Source organism: Colias eurytheme, chromosome 26, assembly GCF_061535395.1.
Source record: "Colias eurytheme isolate Ceu_HAF_F1 chromosome 26, ilColEury1 Martin Lab GWU primary, whole genome shotgun sequence".
Classification (NCBI taxonomy): domain Eukaryota; kingdom Metazoa; phylum Arthropoda; class Insecta; order Lepidoptera; family Pieridae; genus Colias; species Colias eurytheme.
The window spans coordinates 2177295-2201638 of record NC_143005.1 but is presented as its reverse complement, the minus strand read 5'-3'; the positions used below and the strand labels follow the sequence as shown (position 1 = coordinate 2201638).

Sequence of the window (24344 nt, the reverse complement as noted above, 5' to 3'; positions counted from 1 at the left end):
ATCACTTTTACAAACTCATCTTTTTCATTTAGATGTCACATGATGGATGAGTTGGGGCGTTATCAAAAAGCAATAATGTTTTCTCTCTTTAACCATTTTTCAATTGGTGGGCTTTTACAGAGGGTATAAAAGTTTCTACAAACCATTCCACGAAAATTGTACTATCCATCCAAGCACTCTTTTGCGAAGTATAAACGATAGGCATGGCAGACATATTAACGTGCTTGAAACAACATGGTTTCTTACTATTACCAATTACAAGCATGGGCAGTCGGTGGCTGCCAGTAGCATTAGCGCATGCTAAGGCAGTGATACGATCCTTGCTTATTTTAGGACCAGGTGCTGCTAATTCACGACGTGAAGCAAGAGTTTTTCGCGGCAAAGCTTTCCAATTAAGCCTGGTTTCGTCTGCATTGAAAACGTTTTCCAGAGCGTAATTTTCTTGGTTCAGTATATCCCTTAGTTTGATTCTGAATGATTCAGCTGCTGATGAATCACCAGATAGTTTTTCTCCTTCAATTTGAAGCTCACGAATGCCATGTCTTGACTTAAATCGTTTTAACCAGCCTGTGCTCGCTTGAAAATTAGACGTCCCTCCTAGTTTTTCGTTAAATTGAACTGCTTTTTCACACAGTATTGGACCAGAAATAGGTTCTCCTTGGCATCTTTTTTGAGTAAACCACTTAAATACAGCATCATCTAAATTCGTGTTTGAGGCAAGCTTCATCGTTTTACGACTGGAGAATCCGTCAGAATACCGGGAAAGAAGTGGTTGGCCTCATTTCAAAATCGACATAACCTTTCGGTTAAAAAACCACAGGCTGTTGAATACGCTCGGAAAACAGCAGTTTATCCATTTGTGATTTATGATTGATGAGTACTTTGATTTACTCCAAACAACTATAATGGAATTAGGTTTAGCAGACAAGCCTAATGCAATCTGGAACTTAGACGAGACCAGTTTTTCAAAAGATCCTTCGAAAACCAAAATTGTAAGTGTAAAGTGTAAATTCCATGCAGCAACACCTGGGAGTTATAGCAACACCTGGGAGAGATAACACAACGGTGTTACTAGGTGCGATTGGAGAAAAAACACCTCCCCTAATTATCTTCAAAGGAAAATATGTTTGGGACGACTGAACTTAGCCTGATGCATTTCCAGGTACGACATATGCCGCGACAAAAAATGTTTATTCTTCCTGTTTATGATTATGCATTTCTTTACTTAAATTATTTTAATAAAAACATGGTATGTACTATGTATCCCGTTTGCGTTAATAATAATGTTAATGACCATGACAATTTAAAAACTTATATTTAATTTAAGTTTATTTGGTTACTTTCAGGCAATCATTATGATCATAACTACAGTAAAAAAGAAGAAATTGAGGAAATTGTGGAAAATCCAGTTGTTGTCCGAAGTAATGATACTCATTTTTCAAACTAACTTAAGTTTTGCTAAAACTTATGTTTAATTTTTTCCATATACCATTTTCTCATTTAAGAACATCCAGTTGATCATTTATATTCAAGACCAGCAGATATATGTATTTGCAGACCCTCCTGCATCTTCTTTATCTTATCTTTAAAAACTTTAAATTTTTTAGTACCTGTGGTAAATAATACTGGCGTGTTTAATTTTTTAGTACCATGGTTTTTAATTTTACATTCATCAACCCATGTGAAACCTCTCTGTACACAATACAATTGAAAGTTACCAATTACTCTTTCACACAAACTTCTCGACCACGAAATAAGGTTCATGTGACAAGAACTGAAAAAAACTGGAGAGAAGATTGAAGTTCCATGTCCTTCAGCCTTGAAGGACTACAACAAGAACATGAATTTCGTGGACAAATTGGACCAGTTGCTTGATGCTTGAAAAGGGAGCTACGCAATCGATCGCAAGTCAAAGAAGTGGTCGCATTGTATATTTTTTCATTTTCTAGATTGCACAGTGGTAAACGCTTTTATCATCTATAAAGATCTCCAAAAAGACCGCAACACTTGTTTAGATGAATTTTGCCTGAAAGATTTTCGGCGACAAGTTTACCAAGATATGTTGGCTCCTGCATATGTCAGTAACAAGAGTGGACTGTCGCGCAGCTCTAGCAAACCTAACTCACCTACCTGCTCTTTTATCAAGAAACACAAGCCTGAAGTCCCACGTGCAATAAGGGTTTCTCTAGCAAACCATCAGCCTGTAAGAGGCACTTCAAGACGCTGCAGTGTATATAGCACAAAAGACATGCCAGTGCTTACTGTATGGAGCTGCAAGATATGCAAGGTACCTCTCTGCTACCGAGAAGGAAAAACTTGTTTTAATGACCATCATGAATATTTTTAATATTAATGTTCCTAATTTGATTCTGATCTCATATTTCTGTAATTTTAAATAAATACATTATTTTTCGTAAAATTGTGCATGTTTATTTCACAGTGGTCACCCTAGGTAAGAAATTAAAAAAAAATACAGATATGACTTATTTTAGGCCTAGAGACTACATTTTTCTGAAAATTGTTTTACTTTTATCGGTATCAAAAATCTGTGCCGTAAAAAGTTAATCTTTTTGGTTATTATGGCCCTTAGTGTCATTCATATTATTTAAGCGACGATTTCAAAAACGAAATTTTATACAAGCAATATTGGAATAAATATTGCTTTAAAAAATAGTGAGATGGCAAACGTTAAAATGTTGCTCAAGATACCTAAATAGTTACCTGATATTCTTGCTTCTCCCTTACTTATAATTGAATGTTTCTTCTATTTACAGATGTGATTCATAGTGTGGGTCAAACTATGTATGTTTCTAGGAACCTAAAAAGTATACAGTCAAAGCCTAATTTTTTATATTTTTATTTTATTTTTTATTCTTTTACAGCCAACAAATTGTCCACACACAGCAGGTGCTTTATAAAAAAAATGAGGAAAATTGTTGTTGAGGAAAACAAGACTCAGAAGCCATTTTTGCAAAGATAAAATAAAAATTGTTTAATGAAAATTTTGAGAAAATGTCACAACAAGCCCAAGATTTTCTATTCATGCATTTAAAAATAGCAAACAAAAAGAAGAAGGCAATAAGATACACAACTAGTGAAAAGCATTAGGCGTTTGGTTGTCAAAAAATATTTAATTTGCCCAGTAAACGAACTTTAAATCGTTTAGCTGAATATATCATGTTCAATGTGGGGCTAAGATAAGATAGCTTTTTATTTCAGATCAAACTTAAGTCTAATACATACATATAATGAAAATGAAACAATTGCAAAAAAGATGGGACGCAGACCAGACCGCAGAAAAGATGGGACGATGATATTAGACAAGTGGAAGGGGTTATGTGGAATAGAGTAGCTGATCAGAATGGAGACGATTGGAGGAGGCCTTTACCGATTGGCAAACAGATCTTCAATGTGGGGCTAAATGCATGTAATAATATTTTTCGAGTAATAAAGCACAAAACACAGAAATGGGACACAAAGAAGAAACTATGTTCTATTTTGTTTGATGAGGTTGCTCTGACACCTCATCTCACTTATGTTGAGTCCCAAGATGGGTAAGAGCATTTAAAGACTGGGTATGAAAGAGTTCTAAGGTTTTGCGATCATGCCTTAGTATTCATGCTAAAAGGAGTGTGCTCAAACTGGAGACAACTTATATGTTTCTACTTTTGTGAGGGAACAACTGCAGGTGCTACCTCTATAGTAATAAGAATTTTAAAGGAAGTGGTTACTAAAGTGTCAGAGTCAGAACTGATACCTTTAGCTCTTGTATGTGACACACTATGGGCTCGACTTTTAGAACAGCCATAAATATCTTGAAATTGGAGACTGCACGAAAAAGGATTTTAAATGAGGAATGCAATGGTGAGTAGATAAAATCTCTTTACGAATAGTCCTTGCATGCACATTGTCTGCTTAAAAGTTGGAAAACACCTGAGATAAAAAGTACCCATCAACATTGTATCTAAATATCCATCTGTATGTTAGTAACTTAGTACATGTCATATGTCTCCTGTGTGCTAATTTTAATCTGTAATCTGACCTGTAACACTTACATCACATTAAATTTTTGAACTCAATATACTTTTTTTTTTGCAGATGGAATTATTGAGGAGGTGTCAGGACAACAGTTAAGTGTAGTGTTTGATCCCCCACACCCTCTTAAAGGCCTTAGGAACAACCTGCTCACAAAAGATATGCTCTTCAGAGGCAAAGTTGCCACATGGAAGGATATTCAAACAGTATTTGATGCTGATTGCCAACTAGGTCACACTAGAATGCATAAAAAAGACAGAGCAACATGTTTACGCAGCAGAAATGAAGAAGATGAAAGTTAGTGTAGCTGCCCAAACTCTGAGTGCAACAATCAGTGGAATGCTTAAATATGCTTAATGGATATACAGGTGCTGTAACCACCACCATTTCCATAAGATGTCTTGTTTCAACCCCATAGAAGGCAAGAACAACCAAAAATAATCTCTCGTTACAACCAGGCACTGTGTATTTCCAGATTGTGAGAATGTTGAACTGTTATTGGTACCAACACTGTTAAAAGAAGAGGTTTTAAAACGCTTCAGAATTTATATTCCACAAAATGCACGAATATGTAATTATCATTTGTATAATGATTTTTGGGATCAATTACAAGTGAACTATTCAGATTTTACTGGTACTCAGATGGACAACTTGCTAGATATGATGGAAAGAATTTCAAATAGAGACTAATGTTAAAATGATACCATCTCATTTGTGTCTCACGTTGGCTGAACAACTTGTGCCTCTTTATTTGGGCCTAAGTCAAATGACTGTTTAAAATGTTGCGCAGAGGAATACAGTTTTTATGGAAATACCTCAATGCCCGTTGAATCAAAGCCTGCAATCACGATTTGTGATGCTACATATTATGTATTTGTGCAAAGTAGCAGTCATTACTTATTCCAAAAACAGACATATAGCTTACATAAATAGACCAATTTAGTGAAACCATTCATTATGATATGTTATGATGGACATATTTTAGACTGCTTGGGGCCTTACAAAGCTATAATGAATGATGCCACTATTATGAGTAAGGAATTTAATAGGACAGATGGTGATATGCAGTCATATTTCCGACGCGGAGATGTGTTTATACTTGACAGAGGATTCAGGGATGTAGTCAATGAGTTACATGGATATGGCCATGATACTCACATGCCTGAATCCTTATTAGAAGGCTACCGCCAATTAACAACTAAACAAGCAAATCGGTCCAGATGTGTCACAATGAGCAGATGGGTGGATGAAATCGGAAATGGTCGTCTAAAGCGTGACTATAAATTATTCAGGCAGGAATATATCAATAGATCTGCTAGCCAAGCTCTGAATAGGTTGTACTTTAATTAATAAGTTTCATCCTGAGGCAACGATTTAGTATGCTAAATCATTTGGCGGGCATAATGGAAGCTCAGAATTTAAATAAACGTTATACGACTTTCAAAATATCGATGCGGACTTCCCTGACCTGAATGACTTTCCGAGGTTAACCATAGATGATTTGAAGAGGTTGGCTGTCGGAATGTACCAAAGGTCTCTCTGGTCATGCAGCCATTATCCGAACGCCGACGAATGATGCGATCGCTGCTACCGGAGAATTCATATCTGTCACACGTCTTTGATAACGTAGGTAAGTTAATCTGTAAGTCCTTCTTTTTCTTTTTTCTCTTTATTTCAGAAACGCCAACGCACGTAGTATTTAGGAATTCATCAGCTTCACTACTACTTGGCTCCGAAGTCGGGGATGTCGGTGATGTCATGGAAACTGTATCAGCTGATATGAAACTGTTCTTCAAAGTTTTACTTGCGGAGTTTTCGCGATCTAGTTTCCGTTTAAGGATCCTTTGTAGTTTTTTTGTTTTTGTAATGTCAATTTTACCGATAAACATATTTCGAAAAGTTCTTTGATCTATTAAAAACGGTTGTTCCTGTTTGGGGACCTTTTTATTAGTCAGGCAGCTGCAATGTGGGAGATCTTTACATTTGCAAGATGCAATATCAAAGAGCAATTTACTATTTTCACGAAAATTTTCAAAGTTTTTTGGAGAAAGAGTCTAGACTTAAGTAAATTTTTGTATTTTAAGTGATATGCTTTTAACATCTGTATGATTCTCGTTCGTGTTACAGTCGGAATAGAAGCCGTTTGCCATATACCTTCAATCCTAGGTACCACTATATCTGCTACTTCCGTAAATGTTGGCTCCTTTGCAGTTTCTAATTGTAATTTGAACTGATGTCTCGTCCATTCATAATACTTCATTACATCTTCATAAGTAGGTAGAGAATTATCTTTAATATCCACGATACCACCCAAAAGGGGACACTTAAATGCACTACGAGTCTTTTCCAAGCTTTAAAACAAACGACCGACCTTTCAATTCGAGTAATAATTGTGCACTGATATTGTGCAGGTGTCGACAAGTACGCGCCGCGCAACGAAATGCCCCCCGCGCCTCCCCCGCACTCTACCTTTTTTAAGTACCTAAATCAACGCAAGAATATAAGCCCCGCAAGTTGATATTGCTATTGGCGGCCATCTTAGTGACGTAGTCGACGTCGACCCTTCAGTACCGTTCGCTAATTCAGCCCGCGTTAATTATCCTGTTTTATTGTTGAGTTATATTGTTGCCGGTTTTTTTAATACATAGAGTGATTCAATAGGAAGGTTTTAGTGCATAAGGGTAATTTTCACGAAATGGCGAAATTCGACTATCTTAAAATTCCAAAAAATATTTAAATTATTTGATATTTCTTGTATGTGAATTTGATAGTACTAATGTTACTTGAATTTAATTATGTAGTGGTCCCAAACATTATCGCGTTTTATAAAAGTTATGAGGACATTAAAAAAAATCAAAGTGAGGGAATGACAATCAAGGTGAGGGAATGATTATTATTATTACAGACAAGTCAAGAAGCTTTTCAAATAAAATGTTTTTTTTAAGTATAATCTTTAATTATTGAATGAAATTTTGTTCTTAAACAATAAGTAAGATCAATGAGTAATTTCAGCGAATCACAAAATTATTGCAGCACTTTGGCATAACTCTAATTTAAACTTATTTTTATTTGTCTTAACACTTAATTTAATAACAAAACCTTTGCTAACTTAAAGATTCTTCTAACAGCATTTTTTATAACAGAAAAACTTCTTATTTTAAACTTTAGTCTCATACATAAAATGAACGTTTAGTATTAACTCAACAAAACAAAAATTAACTTCTAATTTAGTAGGTAACCTACTTTTAAAATTTGTAATCTTAAACGATTCAGTCTTAAAATTACAATTAAATCTTAATCAGATCTTTTAGACTAGTTTAAGTCTTTTATAAAATAACAACCCCTACTGATTAATTTTGGAGGCTCAATCTTCCTCAGAATGTCATGCCAGGCATATAACTGTTCATCTTTGATTTTAGGCCACTTCCAAGATTTAGTTCCTCTTTTCATACACTTTACTAAAGCGCCTTCCTCAGAAACTGATATTATTTCCCCTGGGTAATTTCATTTTCGTCCCATTTGATAAGTACGTTATCACCAATATTGTAAGTGATATTACTGTGCGTACAAATAACATCATTTGACGAATGTCCATCATCATAAGATTTGTTTCGTGATTTTAATTCAAAGGATTTGGTTGGCTGTGATGGTTTTTCGATGCAACGTTTTGAAGATTTGTAATATCCCATGTGAAAATGTTTACACTTTTCTGCGCATTCACAACATGAAAGACTTCTAAATTCCAAGACATCATTACTGAAGACAAATTGACGAATTTTTTGGGTTCCACGAAATGCAGCAATGATTGTTGACTGTTTGACTAAGTCTTCTATCTTCGCGATATTAGCAGTGGTAACTTCGAATAGTTTTATTGAAGAATATCTAGCCAACAAAATTTCTTTGAGAGATTTCAAATTTACGATGTCCTTGCCTTCAGCCACTGCCTTATCAGCTGTTATTTTTAATGTGCCACCTACGCCATCAGGGGCACCTTTGCCATGGCCAGGTTCTGAATAATTCCACGCAAAAAATGTCGCATCCGGAAACAAATCATTTATATGATGATATACTAGATGAAACATGAACTTGTTCTTGTATTGGTTATCAGTCATTAATAAACCATATTCTCGTCTATACAATAACCACGCATTATTTACAGATATATCAAGAAGCTGTGAAAAAATTGCCATATACCACTTGTGTGTTTTATAATATGTTCTGTATATAGCAATCAACATATCGGAGAGATCCACCCCGCCCATGTGTTTATTATATTCACTTATTATTTTGGGACAGGGTATGTCGATAAATCTTTTAGCGTCCTTACTGTATCTATTACATATGCCCATAGGTTCAAGACCCACATATGTACTCGCGATTAATACAGGTTTATTGTCCAACCACTTTACCATGATAATCTTTTAATAATTACAAACTCTGTAATCGGCAGAACCACGTGGTTTCTTTTTTATTGATTTATCGGATTCTAAATCACATTTACGTATTCTATTTTGTCGGAAAGTTCCTATGGATAATATGCCCATTTCATCGCGTAGGTATGTCATAAGTTCGATACTGGAGAAAAAGTTATCGAAGTAAACCACCGATAGAACTGGATTCTGAATTGTGCGACATAATGTTAATATTACTTTGGCTCCTAATCCCATGGATTTCTCTTTTGTTTTAAATGTGATTGCCTGGAAGGTACTTTCTCCACCATATAACAGAAAGTCGTATACAAAACCTGATACGCCTGATCTTACAAATAATTTGTTCCCCATTTTTTGGGTTTAGGCTTGACATACTGCCGTAGGTTTCCAGCTTTTTTTCCTTTGTAGGGTTTATTGTATGGTTTCAGGTAGCAGTGTTGATTTCCCTGCACCAGCAGGCTTACTCTCGAGTTTAATTCCAATGTCGATACATTGGAATTTTAACATTTCGTACTCTTGAGATCGACGCTAGCGCCACATTGGTTTCAAATTGCGTATTTCTTATGAGAACTAAGTGGGATTGGGATCGGGCTATTCCGTGCGCTAAATGCTACTCTTGAGTTTATTTGACAGCGGTCTATTGAGTTGATATTGCGTTCGGATTGCTTGTCAATTGTGATTTATCCAATAACAAAAGTGTAACTTTTTAGGAATTGTTTTACTTTTTTAATTGATTTTAATAAGTTATTGGTGTATAATATGGCACGGTTAGCAGTTATTTATAGTATTTTGAGTAATTCCCATAAAAAACAATTAAAACAACGACGAGATGAGCGTCGTATGATGCGATATACGGATAAAGCGTTTACCATGAATGATGAAGAATTTAGAGCGAATTATAGAGTAAGTAAGGTTTTATTTGGGGAAATTTATGAAGAAATTAAACCTTTTATGCCAACTGATAATATGATGATGGATGGTGATATAGCTCCAAATTATAAGGTACGTATATTGTCTTTAATAATTGACTTTGGTTGATGATATATAGTGATATGAAAAGCTTTAGACTTGTATAATTTTTGCAGGTTTTAGTAGCATTGTCTTTTTATGCGACTGGGAGTTACCAAAAATTAGTTGGGAGGCACGTATGGTACTCTCATGTCACAACAATCTGTTAGTCGCAGTATAAGGGATGTGACGACAGCTCTTAACAATGCAGTTATTCAAAAAAAAATGGATTAAGTTTCCTCAAAATCGTCCGGAAAGATATGCTATAAAACGAAGGTAATACAAAAGGCAAATACCAAATTTTTATCTACCTTTTATCTTAGATTATAAAACTGTTTTTTTTTTGTCTTTTCTATAAAGCATTGTTTCATTAAGTTGCACTTATAACTTTCCTTATTTTCTAGATTTTATGAAAAATTTAACATTCCCTGTATTATTGGATGTATTGATTGCACTCATGTAGCCATGATAAGACCTAAAGATAATGAAAAAAGATTTTTTAATCGCAAACATATTCATTCAAGAAATGTTATGATTGTAAGTAATAATTCACTTAATAATCAATTTGTTATAAGTCCATGTTTTAAATATAATATTATGTATTTTTAGATTTGTGATGCAGATTTAAGAATCTTGTCAGTAGATGCTTCATTTGGAGGAGCATCGCATGATAGTTTCGTGTGGAATCAGCACCCCGTTAAACAACATTTAATTACTTTAAATAATAATGGAGAAAATGTGTATTTACTAGGCAAGTAAAGTATTTAAATCCCATCAAAAACATCCTGTAAAAAACCCAAGTCTCGCAGCTCAGTCTTTCTACCGTCAAAAGTTGTGAGATCCATGTAATACCAAGTCGGTTAATCTATTTAGTGTCTACTTGAAGGACCTTCTGTCTTAAGTTATTACATAAGTTATTATCATGCCAATATTAAAAATATTTAACGTTTTAAACAAATAGATCGACTTGGACATCGCTTGATTTGATTATTAGTATGTATCACACTACACAGCACGACGGGCCAGCGACCAACAGGAACGAGAGTTTCAATCGCGTGAGGCGCGAGAGACTAAAGAATCTAATATAATATTGTAATATTCATTTTGTTTTCATGCGATGTCCAAGTCGATCTATTTGTTTAAAACGTTAAATATTTTTAATATTGGCATGATAATAACTTATGTAATAACTTAAGACAGAAGGTCCTTCAAGTAGACACTAAATAGATTAACCGACTTGGTATTACATGGATCTCACAACTTTTGACGGTAGAAAGACTGAGCTGCGAGACTTGGGTTTTTTACAGGATGTTTTTGATGGGATCTCACTTCTTTTTGTAGAGCCTTTCTTTTTGATACCATCTACTTCTAACGAATTTTGTTAAAGGTCTTATGATATTTTCTTATTTTTATATGTAGTCTTCCCTTTTTTCTTTTCCGGTACTACTTCTTGAGCTTCAGCCACAGTTTTTCTCAAAGCCCACTCCCTGTCTCTATGGGCTTTTCTCGGAGGCTTTGATGTCTCAATTTTTGACAAGTCTGGACGGTAAATACTTCTTAATCTGTTGTATTCACAAATTGATGATTCCTGGGCTTTAATACTTCCAAAGTCGACATTAATGAGATGATTTAAATTATAATATATTGTTTTATTAGATTTTCGTACTTCAAGACATGTCCAATCATGTGTTTTTCATTACGTCGACCATTTTACAAGTAATAATGTTGTTCAGTTTCATGGGCTAAACACACCCTTACCCACCCTATACCTCCTCCCTTGCCTCATATGGTAGGTACCTATCTACACCTATTAAATTTATAACCACCACCACCAGTTTTCCAAAACCACCAACTGCATAAATAACTTTGTAATCCCATATATTTATATGGGATTACAAAGTTATTGATGCAGTTGGTGTATTTGGAAAACTGGACCGAAATTACAAAATATTTAAGTTTTCCCATGATTAAGACACTAAACTCTATATGTATTCCAAATATGAAGCTTCTAAGTCTGCTAGAAGTGCCTTGGACTTTTGATGATCGGTGAGTCAGTGAGTGACAAAATTTAGAAACTATAACAAGTGGTCATTCTTAAACTACTGGTTCAAATTGACTGAAATTTTAAATATTCCGTGTTTATACAATGCCGGATTAGTTACTGAAGATTCAGGTTTCTTGCTTTATCCACAACCGAATTATAGGGGGTCGAAAAAGGCCCGAATTGCTTCGAGAAAAGGATGGTACGGCCGTGCCGCTTTTTTTTTGCTCGACTTGGCGGGGGCACTGCCGTGCCCCCAGATAAGTTTATAGTAGAATTTTTGTATTTTTGAATCTATTTTAATAATTAGTTTTACATTTCAGGTGATTCTGGATATGCACAGAGGGAGTACATGATGACACCTATATCAGATGCTCCTGATGGCTCCCCAGAACATCACTACACTAAGTTTCACTGCTCTGCAAGGAATACCGTGGAACGTACCATTGGTATATTAAAAAATAGGTGGCGTTGCTTACACAAACATAGAGTGCTGCATTACCATCCAGATACAGTAGCTAAAATTATCAACGCATGTTGTGTTTTACATAACATATGTATTAATAGAGTAGGTGTTGATCTTGTGGAGAATACAGCAGCAATTTCAGCAGAGATGCTGCCAGCAATTTTGGCAGCATCTCTTTTAAAAAAAAACCCTAATTGCTACAGACTTTTGTATAAATATTTTACACTCCCGTCGCCAAATACTATAAGACGACTTTTGAGCCGAATAAAACTGAGCGCAGGTATTAATCGCATAATTTTTGACAAAATTAAAAATACTGTGCAAGAAAAAGATTCTTGTGATCGACTGTGCACTCTCATGTTCGATGAGATGTCCATAACTCCTCAAGTTACTTACAATGCACATAAAGATGAATTTGAAGGTTTTGCGTGCAATGTGTTCATCAACTTTACAAGAAGCCATAAAAAATTTCAAAATGACTATTGAAAGTGGAACTCCGTCAACCAGCACATCATCATCAGTTCAACAGGCTCGTTTATGCAGTCTACAAGCGCAAGTAGCTCAGTTATCAAGACAAATAATGGAATTGCAGAATATTCAAACAACTCGTCACAAAAAACGAAATTATAATATTCATAATCGCTATCGTCCAATATCCCGTGGCTGTAATACGATACGACGTGTGTCGCGAAGCGCCGGCGATCTTTGTTACTATCACGCAAAATTTCGCTATAGAGTTAAGAAATGTACAGAGCCGTGCTCATGGAATAAACAGAAAATCCAGAACCAGGAAAACTAAATAAGGTGCAGTCAGCGGCGGATGTCTGCACCCTCTTACCAGCTCAAAGCTATGGAAACTTTTCCGTCATATAATGCTTCACCCAGCCCTGGCAGAGGCAAAGGACGTCAGAGCCGAGGACGTCAGCAGTATCAAAGATCGAGAGTTTCGCAAATGCGCAAAACCAAGGGAGCGGAGACCATGCTCAATCTCCACGAAGAAATCCGCAAGAAGATGTTTGTCGGATCCAACGAGGAGGATGCCCTAGCCCGCTTAAGCGAGCAACAAACACTCAAGGCCATTACATTGTCGATAACCACACGGGGTATCGGCTTAGGACTTTGTCACCTTACTTTTATTTCTATATCTTACCATGAGAACATACAAGTCCCTAATATTTATTCAATGTACCGAGTGTTTCTAGGCCTTTTAGAGGCAAAGATTGAGGCCATCAAGAGTGATCTTCCTGTAGTCCCGCGCTTGCAAGACAGTATTAAGTCTACCGGAGTTAATTGTGATATGTTAAGAGTCGCTCAGAGTGTGACGATTGTCCCAGAGCCAATTCGCAAAATCATCAACGCCGTAGGGTACGTGAAGTATGAGGACAAGATATACGTTCCTGCTGTCGCAATAGACCCAATCGACAGAAATGGTCATCCAACACCTAGACCTGAAAACGTTATTGGGTCTATGGTAAAGTGCAATCAAGACACTATCAAAACAATACAGAGCACTAACCCGTTCTACGATTTATTATCAGCTTATCCCGATATAACCAAACCATTATGCTACAAAGACATCCCAAAACACAATATTATGCACCACATCGAGACGACGGGACCTCCTGTATTCGCGCTCGCCCCCTTCCTGCTGAAAAGTACCTGAAAGTCAAGAAAGAATTCGAGTACATGCAACAAATTGATATATGTCGTCCTTCGAAAAGCTGTTGGGCCAGCCCGTTACACGTTGTTGCCAAGAAGAATGGTGAAATACGACCCTGGAGAAAATAAAATACCTGTGTAATGAAGTATGTCGGTTGCGTAAGAGAGTGCGATCATTTAAAACGAGATTGGCTGTTGCTACAAAATTGTCGAATAATATTGCGTTTCAACGTGTCGCTAAAAATATGACAAAACCAGCACAACTTTGTGTCCACATGCAGCTGCAATCTACCAAGAAAGCCAAGGGACGGCGATTCACCTTACAGGAGAACATTTTGGCAGCATCTCTTTAAAAAAAAAACCCTAATTGCTACAGACTTTTGTATAAATATTTTACACTCCCGTCGCCAAATAGTATAAGACGACTTTTGAGCCGAATAAAACTGAGCGCAGGTATTAATCGCATAATTTTTGACAAAATTAAAAATACTGTGCAAGAAAAAGATTCTTGTGATCGACTGTGCACTCTCATGTTCGATGAGATGTCCATAACTCCTCAAGTTACTTACAATGCACATAAAGATGAATTTGAAGGTTTTGCGTGCAATGCAGAAAATGCATTTGCTGACCATGCCTTGGTATTTATGGTAAAAGGCGTAAAAAGCAATTTTAAGCAACCAGTAGCGTATTATTTTACCAATAGCCTAACAAAATATCATTTAAAAAACATGATTAAAGCTGTTGTCCAACATACAATAGAGGCAGGTTCGATTGTCGTCAGTACTGGCTGCGACAGTCATGTCAGGCTCCATAGACGGCAATGAGGCTGTTTATGATGATGACGTTATGAGTTATGACCCCTAAATCGCATTCTGTAAGTAATTTATGACAGACTTATCATTGAGTAATAAATCAAGTTTCTTTCTGATGATATTGTTGCTCCAATACCAAGGGGAAGCAAATGTTAAAAGGAATATACCCGACTATGATGATATTTTTCCAGCGCAGAAGGTACCAAATAAAAAAATATAAATAATTATTATGTGCACAAATGTATTTATCTCTAACGTATTTTATTATTGATAGTGTGATGTGTACCTTCGAACCAGGTGCTCTTCGGGGCGGGCTATTTGAATAGCTTTTCTCTCTTTTTCCCTTTCTTCTTTTCTTATCCTTTTCTTTTACTGTTTTTATTTTTGAAGTAGGCATAAGTTAATTTCTTTTCTTTTGTGTAAATAAGTATTAGTTAGGTATATTAGTGTTTATGTTATGTTTAATTCTTGTTATGTATTTATTATTAATTGTATAGTATTTTATAATAATATAATTGCATTAATTTACACAATTATAAGTATACAGATTTTATTATTTATTTGTTGCAGAAGACAAAACTCATTATCAACATTAGTGATTGTGAGAACATTGCACCCACAGAAAACTTGCAGGTAAGGTATCTTGTAATGAAAACCATATAAGACAGTTATCGACCACTGCAGAGATAAATATACTATTTTGTTACAGAATTCAGCGATGGAAGAAAATATTATTATTCATGAAAACATAACAAATGCTGAGGAAGCCGAGTCTGCCCACATTTTTGACAGCTGTACACCTCATTCCTCCTTACGGAAACCTATGGCAGAGCCACTGAAACGTATGTATTTTATAATATATTGTCTTTAACTAGCTGTTTCCCAAGTCTTTGTTTGTAAAAATGTTTTCAATTTAGGCATGCTGGGTTCGGACCTATCACAGTATATTATATTCTTTTCTCCTATATAAAACGTATATATATAACTATATATAACTACTAGCGGTCCGCCCCGGCTTCGCCCGTGGTACATATGAAAAATAGATGTTGGCCGATTCTCAGACTTACCCGATATGCACAGAAAATTTCATGAGAATCGGTCCACCCGTTTCGGAGGAGTATGCAGACTAACATTGTGACACGAGAATTTTATATATAAGATAATAAAATGTTATCTACAAACTATAAAAACGTTAGATCTATCTATCCGCCCTAGCCTTGCTCATGGTAGAAACATAGCCTTTTTTGCAATTAGCCAAGAATTTAGTAAATCAGTCCAGTTGTTTCGAAGCCTATTCAATAAAAACCTTTCCTCTTTATGTAAATAAATATATGATATATAAGTGCAGATGTATGCTAGACTTTGAATACCCACAATAATGTTATGATTTATTCTCAATTTCAGGTCATGTCAAGAAAAAGGCAAAAGGTGGATCAGAAAATGAAATTAAAAAAGCCTTAAGACTTAAAAAGCTTGCTGTTTTGGAAGGTCTCCATGACCTGGAGTTGGAGCGAATTAGACAAACCATAAGTCAACAAAAGGAGCTTCATAAGCAGCTTATGAGGCACAACAAAGAAAAGCATGAACTTGAAATACTGAAGCTTCAGTTAGAAATTAATGCTCTCAAGGAAAATAAACAATAAGTTGTTATGTACCTATTTCTGAAAAATAAAACAATATTTTTTTATACTACATTATCATTTATTTTATTGCTGCCTTATACTATTATACACATAATTGAAGGGCATAATATTTTAATTCAGGTTATTGTAATCTCCCGAAATAGTTATTAATTAAGGTATCCCTATTATGATTATCATTTGTCCTATATGTAAACAATTCTTCATCAGATGAAGATGAGTCTGTTGAGTCTTCCAAGTTATTTTGTTCCACTACCAATGGCATCTTAACTCTGAATTTTTTTGACATGTTGTGGAGCACAGCCATTGCCATTATAGCACATTGAGCCCTCGCTGGGTTTGTCCGTAGTTTCCAGGATAATGCAGGAAACCTTTTTTTCCAGCAGCCAAATGCTCGTTCAACAACATTTCTTGTTCTTATATGGCTTTCATTATAGAGCTGTTCTGCTTCTGTAATAGGATTTCGTAAAGGTGCAAGTAGATATGGTTTCACAGCATAGCCTTTATCCCCCAGTAACCAAAAACCAGCAAAACTCTCCAGCTTCTAGTCGTCCTTTAATTACACTACTATTAAAAATATGGCTGTCATGACTGCTTCCAGGCCACCGAGCTACTATAGAGCACCGAGCTAAAATAACTCTTACGATTATTTATCTTTTACGAGATACATTGTGAAAACTTACCTTATGACAAAAACTGCCACTTCTGTCTCGACTGCCAACAATCCGACCCCTAGATCTTCTCTTGCAGTTATCAAACGAGTTCCTACTAGTATAAGATTAGATGGAAAAACCCATCATATAGTAAAAAATGAGAAACAAAGCCGCTGTGGGTTGTGCCATAAAAACACAACAATGAAGTGTGAAAAATGTAACGTTGCTTTGCACCAAAAATGTTCACCTGCTTTTCGTTCCAAGTAAATTTTAACTAAAACTTTTATATTCTAATTTTTCAAATAGCCTATAATGTGAGTTGTAAATTGATATGCTTATTAATAAATAATACGTAACTAAATGGCTTTATTTTCAACCATTTCTATACATAAGAAGCTACTTGGTACCAGTGGCATATCTTCCTACTGTTCCATTATTGGAACGGTACTGAAACTGATATTTTTTTATTATTACATATTATTAATAAAAAGGGTCATAAGATGAAGTTCTGCAAGTTTTATCGAAATCGAAGAAGTTTAAGTAGGCTTGGGATGATATGGGATATTGGTTAATAATGTTTGTGAAATCAATTGATTGCACGACTCGACAAAAAAATTTTCGTTCTTTGTCCTAAAGTTTATACTATTATTTTCCAGTTAGTTATGCACAAAAACGAAAAGAACATACCTTTTTTCGGTATAAAGTTTGCTTTTGTGATAGTTATAATAATAATACTCGTTTTTCAATTTTTTCATAAATTTTAATTGATTTTAATATTTTTAAAAAGACCGCGCGGTGAGAGTGGGGTATTAAAGTTTACACTGTGCCGCTAGATGGCACCCGAGTGATAAACAACCATCAGGTGTTATTTACAAGCCCAGAATAACTTAAAATGTCGTCACGAAAGTGCAAATACGATGCTGATGCATTTTGTTTTATATGTGGTCAATTTATTAAAGTTCGAGACGTGAAATACGAACTAAAGACATCTCACGTTCTCTGTGAAGACTATGAAGCATATTTTGACTGTCCTGTACGGAATCAAGATAAGCCATGGGCTCCACATGTTGCTTGTAGTTATTGTAAAAGGTGTTTGGAAGGTAAGCAATTTTTATTTAATTAAGCGATGAATCCAAAATAATAGACATATTAATTTTTATTTTTATATTTTTAGGTTGGTATCGAGGTGGGAAAAGGTCTATGAAATTTGCAATACCAAGGATTTGGCGAGAACCAAAAGACCATATTACTGACTGCTACTTTTGTATGGTGAATCCGAGTAAAAGACGTAGAGGTAAAAATGCAAAACCTATTGAATATCCTGACCTCGAATCTTCTTCTGCTCCAATTGCTCACGACCCGACACGACCAGTACCTGAGCCACCAAAAAAATTATCGCAGAAAAGCTCATCTTTTAGTTCTTATAAAAGTAATTCCGATAAGGAGTTTTTGCCTACACCTGAACAACCAAAACACTATCTCATTACTTCAGAAGATTTTAACGATCTAATTAGAGATTTAAATTTGCCAAAAAATAAAGCAGAGCTTCTAGGCTCTCGGTTAAAACAGTGGAATTTGCTTGATGATGTTAAGATCACGGATCAGCGGACTAGGCATGAAATGTTTGCAACGTTTTTCACGAAGGAAGATGGACTTTGTTTTTGTAATGACATTAAAGGTATGTTTGAAGCAATTGGCATACCCTGTGTCCCTAGCGAATGGCGTTTATTCATTGACAGCTCTACAAAAAGTTTAAAAGCAGTTCTATTGCACAACGGAAATAAATTTCCGTCTCTTCCAATTGCTCACTCAGTACATCTTAAAGAAAATTATGAAAGTGTCAAAATTTTGCTTGAATCTGTAAAGTATCGTGAGTATAACTGGGAGCTGATTGGAGATTTTAAAATGGTGGGATTTTTAATGGGGCTACAGGGTGGATATACTAAGTATCCGTGTTATTTGTGCTTGTGGGATAGCAGAGCGGATTCTAAACACTATATTCAACGGTCATGGCCTGTAAGAACAGAATTGTGTGTCGGAAAACAGAGCGTCAAATTTGAGCCGATTGTTGAAGCGGAAAAACTGTTAATGCCGCCTTTGCATATTAAGTTAGGGTTGATGAAACAATTTGTTAAAAAACTGGATGAAACTTCAGAAGCTTTTGGATACTTAAAAAATTTTTTTCCGAAGTTATCGGAAGCAAAGGTTAAAGCTGGGGTTTTTGTTGGTCCGCAAATAAGACAGATTTTCGCCGATGAAAAATTTCCAACGTTGCTGAATCGTACTCAAAAAGCAAGTTGGAACAGTTTTAAAGCAGTAGTTTCTGGATTTTTAGGAAATAATAAAGCTGAAAACTACGAAAAGTTGGTTGAGGATATGCTTACAAATTTTAAGGCCATGGGCTGCAGGATGTCATTAAAAGTACATATGCTGCATGCTCATTTGGATAAATTTAAAAACAATATGGGAGCCTATTCCGAAGAGCAAGGAGAACGTTTCCATCAGGACATCATGAATTTTGAACAACGCTATCAAGGCCAATACAATGAAAACATGATGGGCGACTATATTTGGGGTTTATTGAGAGAAAGTAGCTATGAACATAAAAGAAAAAGTAGAAGTGTGCACTTTTAAGTTATTTTCCACTTTTCTGTAAGCTAATTTGATAGTGAAACTTAATAAAAATAATAAACATTTTTATTTCAATAGTTTTATTTTCAATCAAAAATTAAAATCCGAGATTTTTAAAAATTTCGTTCAATCAGTCTTCTAAGCACAAAAGCAAAGTTTTTCATGCCATATATTTTTTTTCCGTCTAATTACGACCTAAACTACCGAAATTTAATGCTTTGCAACCAAGTCAAATTTCATGGTGACCCGTTGTTGTCGAATGACTGATTTGAGATTCTGATAGGCGAGTACGGCCCTGAGAAATTTAAGTTGGATTCTGGGGCCGATATAAATGTTTTGTCGTATAAACGATTCTTACAATTAGGATATAAGTCTAATATTTTAACTATTAACAATAACATAAAACTTCAATCGTATAGCGATGATTGTATTCCCATTCAGGGAACTTGTTGTTTAAAATGGTTCAGTTTATTTGAGATTTGTCAAATGTATGGTGTTCAAAATTCTTGTAATGTTAATGATGTTCGATTTCATCTGTTCGCAATCAAAACTTTGCAGAAAAATTTCAAAAATTCGACTCATTTTGCCACCGCGCACCAAGTTTGCCACTCTGTAAAGCTGAATTGCTTCAACATTTATTAAGTGCTATGGAGAAATGTACACCTAAAACATCCAACATCTTTATCTCCAGTTGCGTCCGGTTGGACAATCAACAATGATGAATAAGATTTTGTTTGGTTTGAGGAAGTAAAGTGAAAAAACTTTTTTCGTGTTATTGTTATGTAATAGCGTGAAAAGGGTGCCTTTAGGGTTTAACTGTAAAATTTTTCAAATAGTAAACAAATAATGGCAGAAGTGAAAAAACTTATGTTATCTGAAACCACCTGTCGCCGCCGCGTTGAAGATATTTCGAAAAAATTGTTTGAGGTAGTAATACACAAACTGAAAAACTGCAAATACTTCAGTCTTGCTTGTGATTCCAGTACGGATATAACATCTATGGCTCAGTGCTCCTTATTTGTTCGGTACTGCACAATGAATGGAATCAAAGAAGATTTCTTAGCAATAATTACCATGAAGGGTCATACGAAAGGTTGTGATTTTATGGATGTTCTCAAAGAATTTATGGAAAAATACAGAATACCTGTAATTAAGTTGATATCAGTGTGTACTGATGGTTGTCCGTCAATGGTGGGAGCAAGCAATGGTTTGATTGCTTTAATGAAAAAGGAATGGAATTTACCTAATTTATTACCCAATCATTGCTTGCTGCATCAAGAAACTTTGGCATGTAAAATTTCTAATAACAAATTGAAAGATGTGATGAATACGATTATAAACATTATAATTTTATTCGCGCGCGCGAACTTAACACGTTCAATGCCACGCTGAAAATGTTGGACAAACAGAGATGGCCGAAATTGAAAAAGTTGTTAATTTTATCGAGCTAATAATATTTATATATAATAAATTTATAAGTACATAACATACTAGTCCATATTTTATTATTTTTTTATATAATTTTTTTTATTACGCGAAGTCGCGTGATAGGCCATACGGGACACATTTATACAAAAATATTTCTCACATGGCCGATAACGCGAATTCGCGTGATTAAGGCGCGGGACATATACAAGCGGCGCGGCGCGCATCGGGCGCACCGCGGGCGCGCCAGCCGGCGCGCCGCGGGCGCGCTGCCGGCGCGCCTAGGGCGCGCTGCCGGCGCGCATTGGGCGCGCTGTTGGCGTCCGAAAATGATATTTATATAGAGTGGTTAAATGCATTTTCTTCATGCATAATTTAGTAAAATTATGTTTTTTGTGCTAAAAGAGATTTGAAAGTAACGATTTTGTTTTGATAATTCCTTGTAAGTAAATAGCGAGGATAACCCCACGATTGCAAATATATCTTTGTTGGAAATGTTGGAATTTACTTGGAAAATTTTATAGTACTTTTAAAGTAATTTTAAAGTAGTACTGGTGTAATGATGGAAGAAAAGAAGGTTAAAATAACACAAAATTTATATTGTACTAGCGGTCCGCCCCGGCTTCGCCCGTGGTACATATTTCGCAATAAAAGGTAGCCTATGTTCTTTCTCAGGGTCTAAAGATTATCTGTGCCAAATTTCATCAAAATCGGTCCAGTACCTAGTTTATGCGTGAAAACCATACATACATACATACATACAAACCTTTCCTCTTTATAATATTAGTATAGATAAAATATGGTTTTCAAACACAGGTTTACATTTAAACCATATAAATCTTATCATTAAAATCTCAGTTCAAAAGTATTTACAGTACTGGGGCCTTAGACAAAGTAACAATTACAAAACGATAACGAAGTTAGAAATCGCAAAAATGTATGGGATTGACATTAGATAGACCACGTGATCTAACGCGGCGTATGTCAATCCCATACATTTTTGCGATTTCTAACTTCGTTATCGTTTTGTAATTGTTACTTTGTCTACAGGCCCAGATCATTCCACAATATTATTACAATTATAAATAAATAAAAAACACAATCAAAATCAGGATTATCTTTATTTCTGACATTGTAAATACATGGGAACTTTCATTATGCTCTTCTTCATTTTCACTTTCCCTACTGCCATCACCTGTGTAAATCATTTCATCGATTAATTCAATTCACCTTTAAAAACAAAACGAAGAAGGGTATGTAATAGCAGCTCTATATAATTCCACACAGAGAGAACACATTTTTGACTGACAGGCTACCGTCTCCTATAGACCGGGAGATACTGACACAAAATTTCGAGTCATTTGTAACAGGATGGCGGTTCTACAGGGGTCTTAGTACGCAATGACAAAAAGAAAAACGATGGTGTGAACGCTGGTACCGTCGGCTTAGTCGCGTGGGCGTTAGTCGAACTCGTCGGAAAAATAGCGAAGTCAAACGATTTGTAACACAAAAAATTTAGAATTTACCGATAGCCCATAAAAAAGAAGTAGGCGGTAGTGTCATGCCATACTTTTCCGGTGTGACTTACAGCCCGCCATACCGACGCGAATGTGTTGATTTAAAAAAAACAATTCAACCATTTGTACCAGGCTAACTTTTGCACAGGTAACCATCGTCGTGCAGCCATTTACGAAAATCGCCATGCCATACTTTTCGGACGATTCCAAATGGTCGCCATACCGCCGAAAATCTGCAAATTTTTTTTTTGTAAAAATTGTAACAGACAAATGACTCGAAATTTTGTGTCAGTATCTCCCGGTCTACTACCACCCGATTTGTTTTTGATTGTGTATGACCGTGAATTGACCTCTATTTGGATGCGATGGGGGAAGCGCGCCTGCGGTACGCCTGCGGTACGCCCGCGGCGCAACCGTGGCGTGCCGCCTCGTCGCCTTTCCAAAATTCTTTCATACAAAATGTATAAGAAGGACGTGGTGCAAAACAGATTCAAGAGGTGCGCTTATGGCACGCCCGCGCCCGCGCCGCTTGTGTTTGACCCGCGCCTTATATTTCTGAGCAATTAACAATAAAAGGCAAATAAAAACATTAAATATATGTTTTTGTTTTAAATATATGTGTGATAATATTTAATTTTACAAAAAAGGTCCAAACTTTTACTTAGAACTATGTAGCAAATGTAAAATAATTATATTATGGAAGTAACAATCAACTTATAGACTAAAAATGAAAAATTAAGTAGTTTCACTTTGGCATATTATGTTTTGTTTATAAATCAATGTAGGAATAAAGAGAAAAAAATTCTTTTTCCTTTTTCACTTGTTCTTAGAAAGACCAGTAAACTTATGCAAGTCAAAAAAACATTCAAGACACAATGGGGGGCAACTAGGGCATTGCTGGCATTCCATAGTAGTATTCACTCTTTTTTTATTTTTGTAACAATTTCTGCAGTCCTTTCTGGCCGTTATTGTAGATTTTCTACCAGAGCTAAAAGTACGCTCTGTGCATTTCTCAATTTTAGTGTGGCTTTCCTTTTGCTGCGACACTTGTGGGTCTACTTGAAGCTCAGGCAAAAATGATTCAAGAACTTTTTCTCTGAAGTCATATAAAGACAAACTAGGTTTGCCCGAGTGTTTGTTGTATAGTTGACGATCGTTTATCATGGACATCATTAGAGTATGTATGAAAATTTTTATATACCATCTTAGGGTTTTTCTTTCACAGGGGTAATAACTAAGCATTTGGTCTTGAAGGTCTACACCGGACATGTTTGGGTTATAATTAAGGATTGCTACTGGCTTCGTAACAACCTTTCCGCGTTTGGTAACTTCCTTCATTTCATCCGCAAATTGTGTTGAGATATAAGTGATCTCCCTTTTATCATTCCACTTGCCTATATGCACACCGTTGCGATAGCGGGATATATTTTCACCTTTTTTCAGTTTCTTCGATATCACTTCGGATGGATTATCTTTCCGTTTCTTATTTAGGGTGCCAGTGCAGTATGTATTCTTATCTAACAATTTAGAAGCTAAAGTGTAGCTATTATAAAAATTATCCATGTACAATGCGTGGCCGGAATTTAAGTTATTTTGCAATAACTTTTCAACGATTTTTTCTGTATGTCCTTTGCCAAAAGTTTCATCCTCGGTACTGGCAAAAACATGAACTTTTAAAATAGTTCCATTTGGTTCTGCCAGTACATAAAGTTTTTTGCCGTATTTATGTCTTTTTCCTTTTATATATTGCCGAAAGATCAAGCGGCCACGAAACAAAATCATAGACTCATCTAAAGACAAATTTCTTCCAGGGTAATAAATCCTTTCCATTGTATTGTTGAAAGTATCTACTATCATTTTGCATTTATTCATGCGTGTAGAATCGTTACCTTCTTCAACAAAATACAGGCATCGCAAAATAAGTTGTAACCTGTTTCTCGACATATATTCTGAAAAAACTGACTTATATAATCGATGCGATTTCCAGTAATCAGCCAAGCGGTTCATTTTCGCTGTCCCAGTATGAA

General features: G+C 35.6%; 2 protein-coding genes across 2 annotated transcripts; both read left to right on the top strand.

Moving 5' to 3' along the window:
• The first annotated feature begins 3653 nt into the window (after positions 1 to 3653).
• Positions 3654 to 4716, top strand: LOC149897058 (uncharacterized). The gene is made up of 2 exons (XM_090117000.1): positions 3654 to 3864; positions 4099 to 4716. Exons 1-2 carry the CDS (start codon positions 3783 to 3785, stop codon positions 4335 to 4337), a joined length of 321 nt encoding a protein of 106 aa, XP_089973126.1. The 5' UTR covers positions 3654 to 3782; the 3' UTR covers positions 4338 to 4716.
• A 9111-nt stretch (positions 4717 to 13827) lies between these two features.
• LOC149897057 (uncharacterized) lies at positions 13828 to 16120 on the top strand. Its single transcript, XM_090116996.1, has 4 exons — positions 13828 to 14650; positions 15022 to 15084; positions 15161 to 15293; positions 15856 to 16120. Exons 1-4 carry the CDS (start codon positions 14525 to 14527, stop codon positions 16092 to 16094), a joined length of 561 nt encoding a protein of 186 aa, XP_089973122.1. The 5' UTR covers positions 13828 to 14524; the 3' UTR covers positions 16095 to 16120.
• Positions 16121 to 24344: the final 8224 nt, after the last annotated feature.

Excerpts from the sequence above, each read along its gene's own strand:
- LOC149897058 (XM_090117000.1), top strand. The coding sequence starts at position 3,783 with ATGGGCTCGACTTTTAGAACAGCCATAAATATCTTGAAATTGGAGACT. Across the intron at positions 3,865-4,098 it reads TTTAAATGAGGAATGCAATG|ATGGAATTATTGAGGAGGTG; the intron begins GTGAGTAGATAA and ends TTTTTTTTGCAG.
- LOC149897057 (XM_090116996.1), top strand. The coding sequence starts at position 14,525 with ATGACAGACTTATCATTGAGTAATAAATCAAGTTTCTTTCTGATGATA. Across the intron at positions 14,651-15,021 it reads ATATTTTTCCAGCGCAGAAG|AAGACAAAACTCATTATCAA; the intron begins GTACCAAATAAA and ends TATTTGTTGCAG. Across the intron at positions 15,085-15,160 it reads CACCCACAGAAAACTTGCAG|AATTCAGCGATGGAAGAAAA; the intron begins GTAAGGTATCTT and ends ATTTTGTTACAG.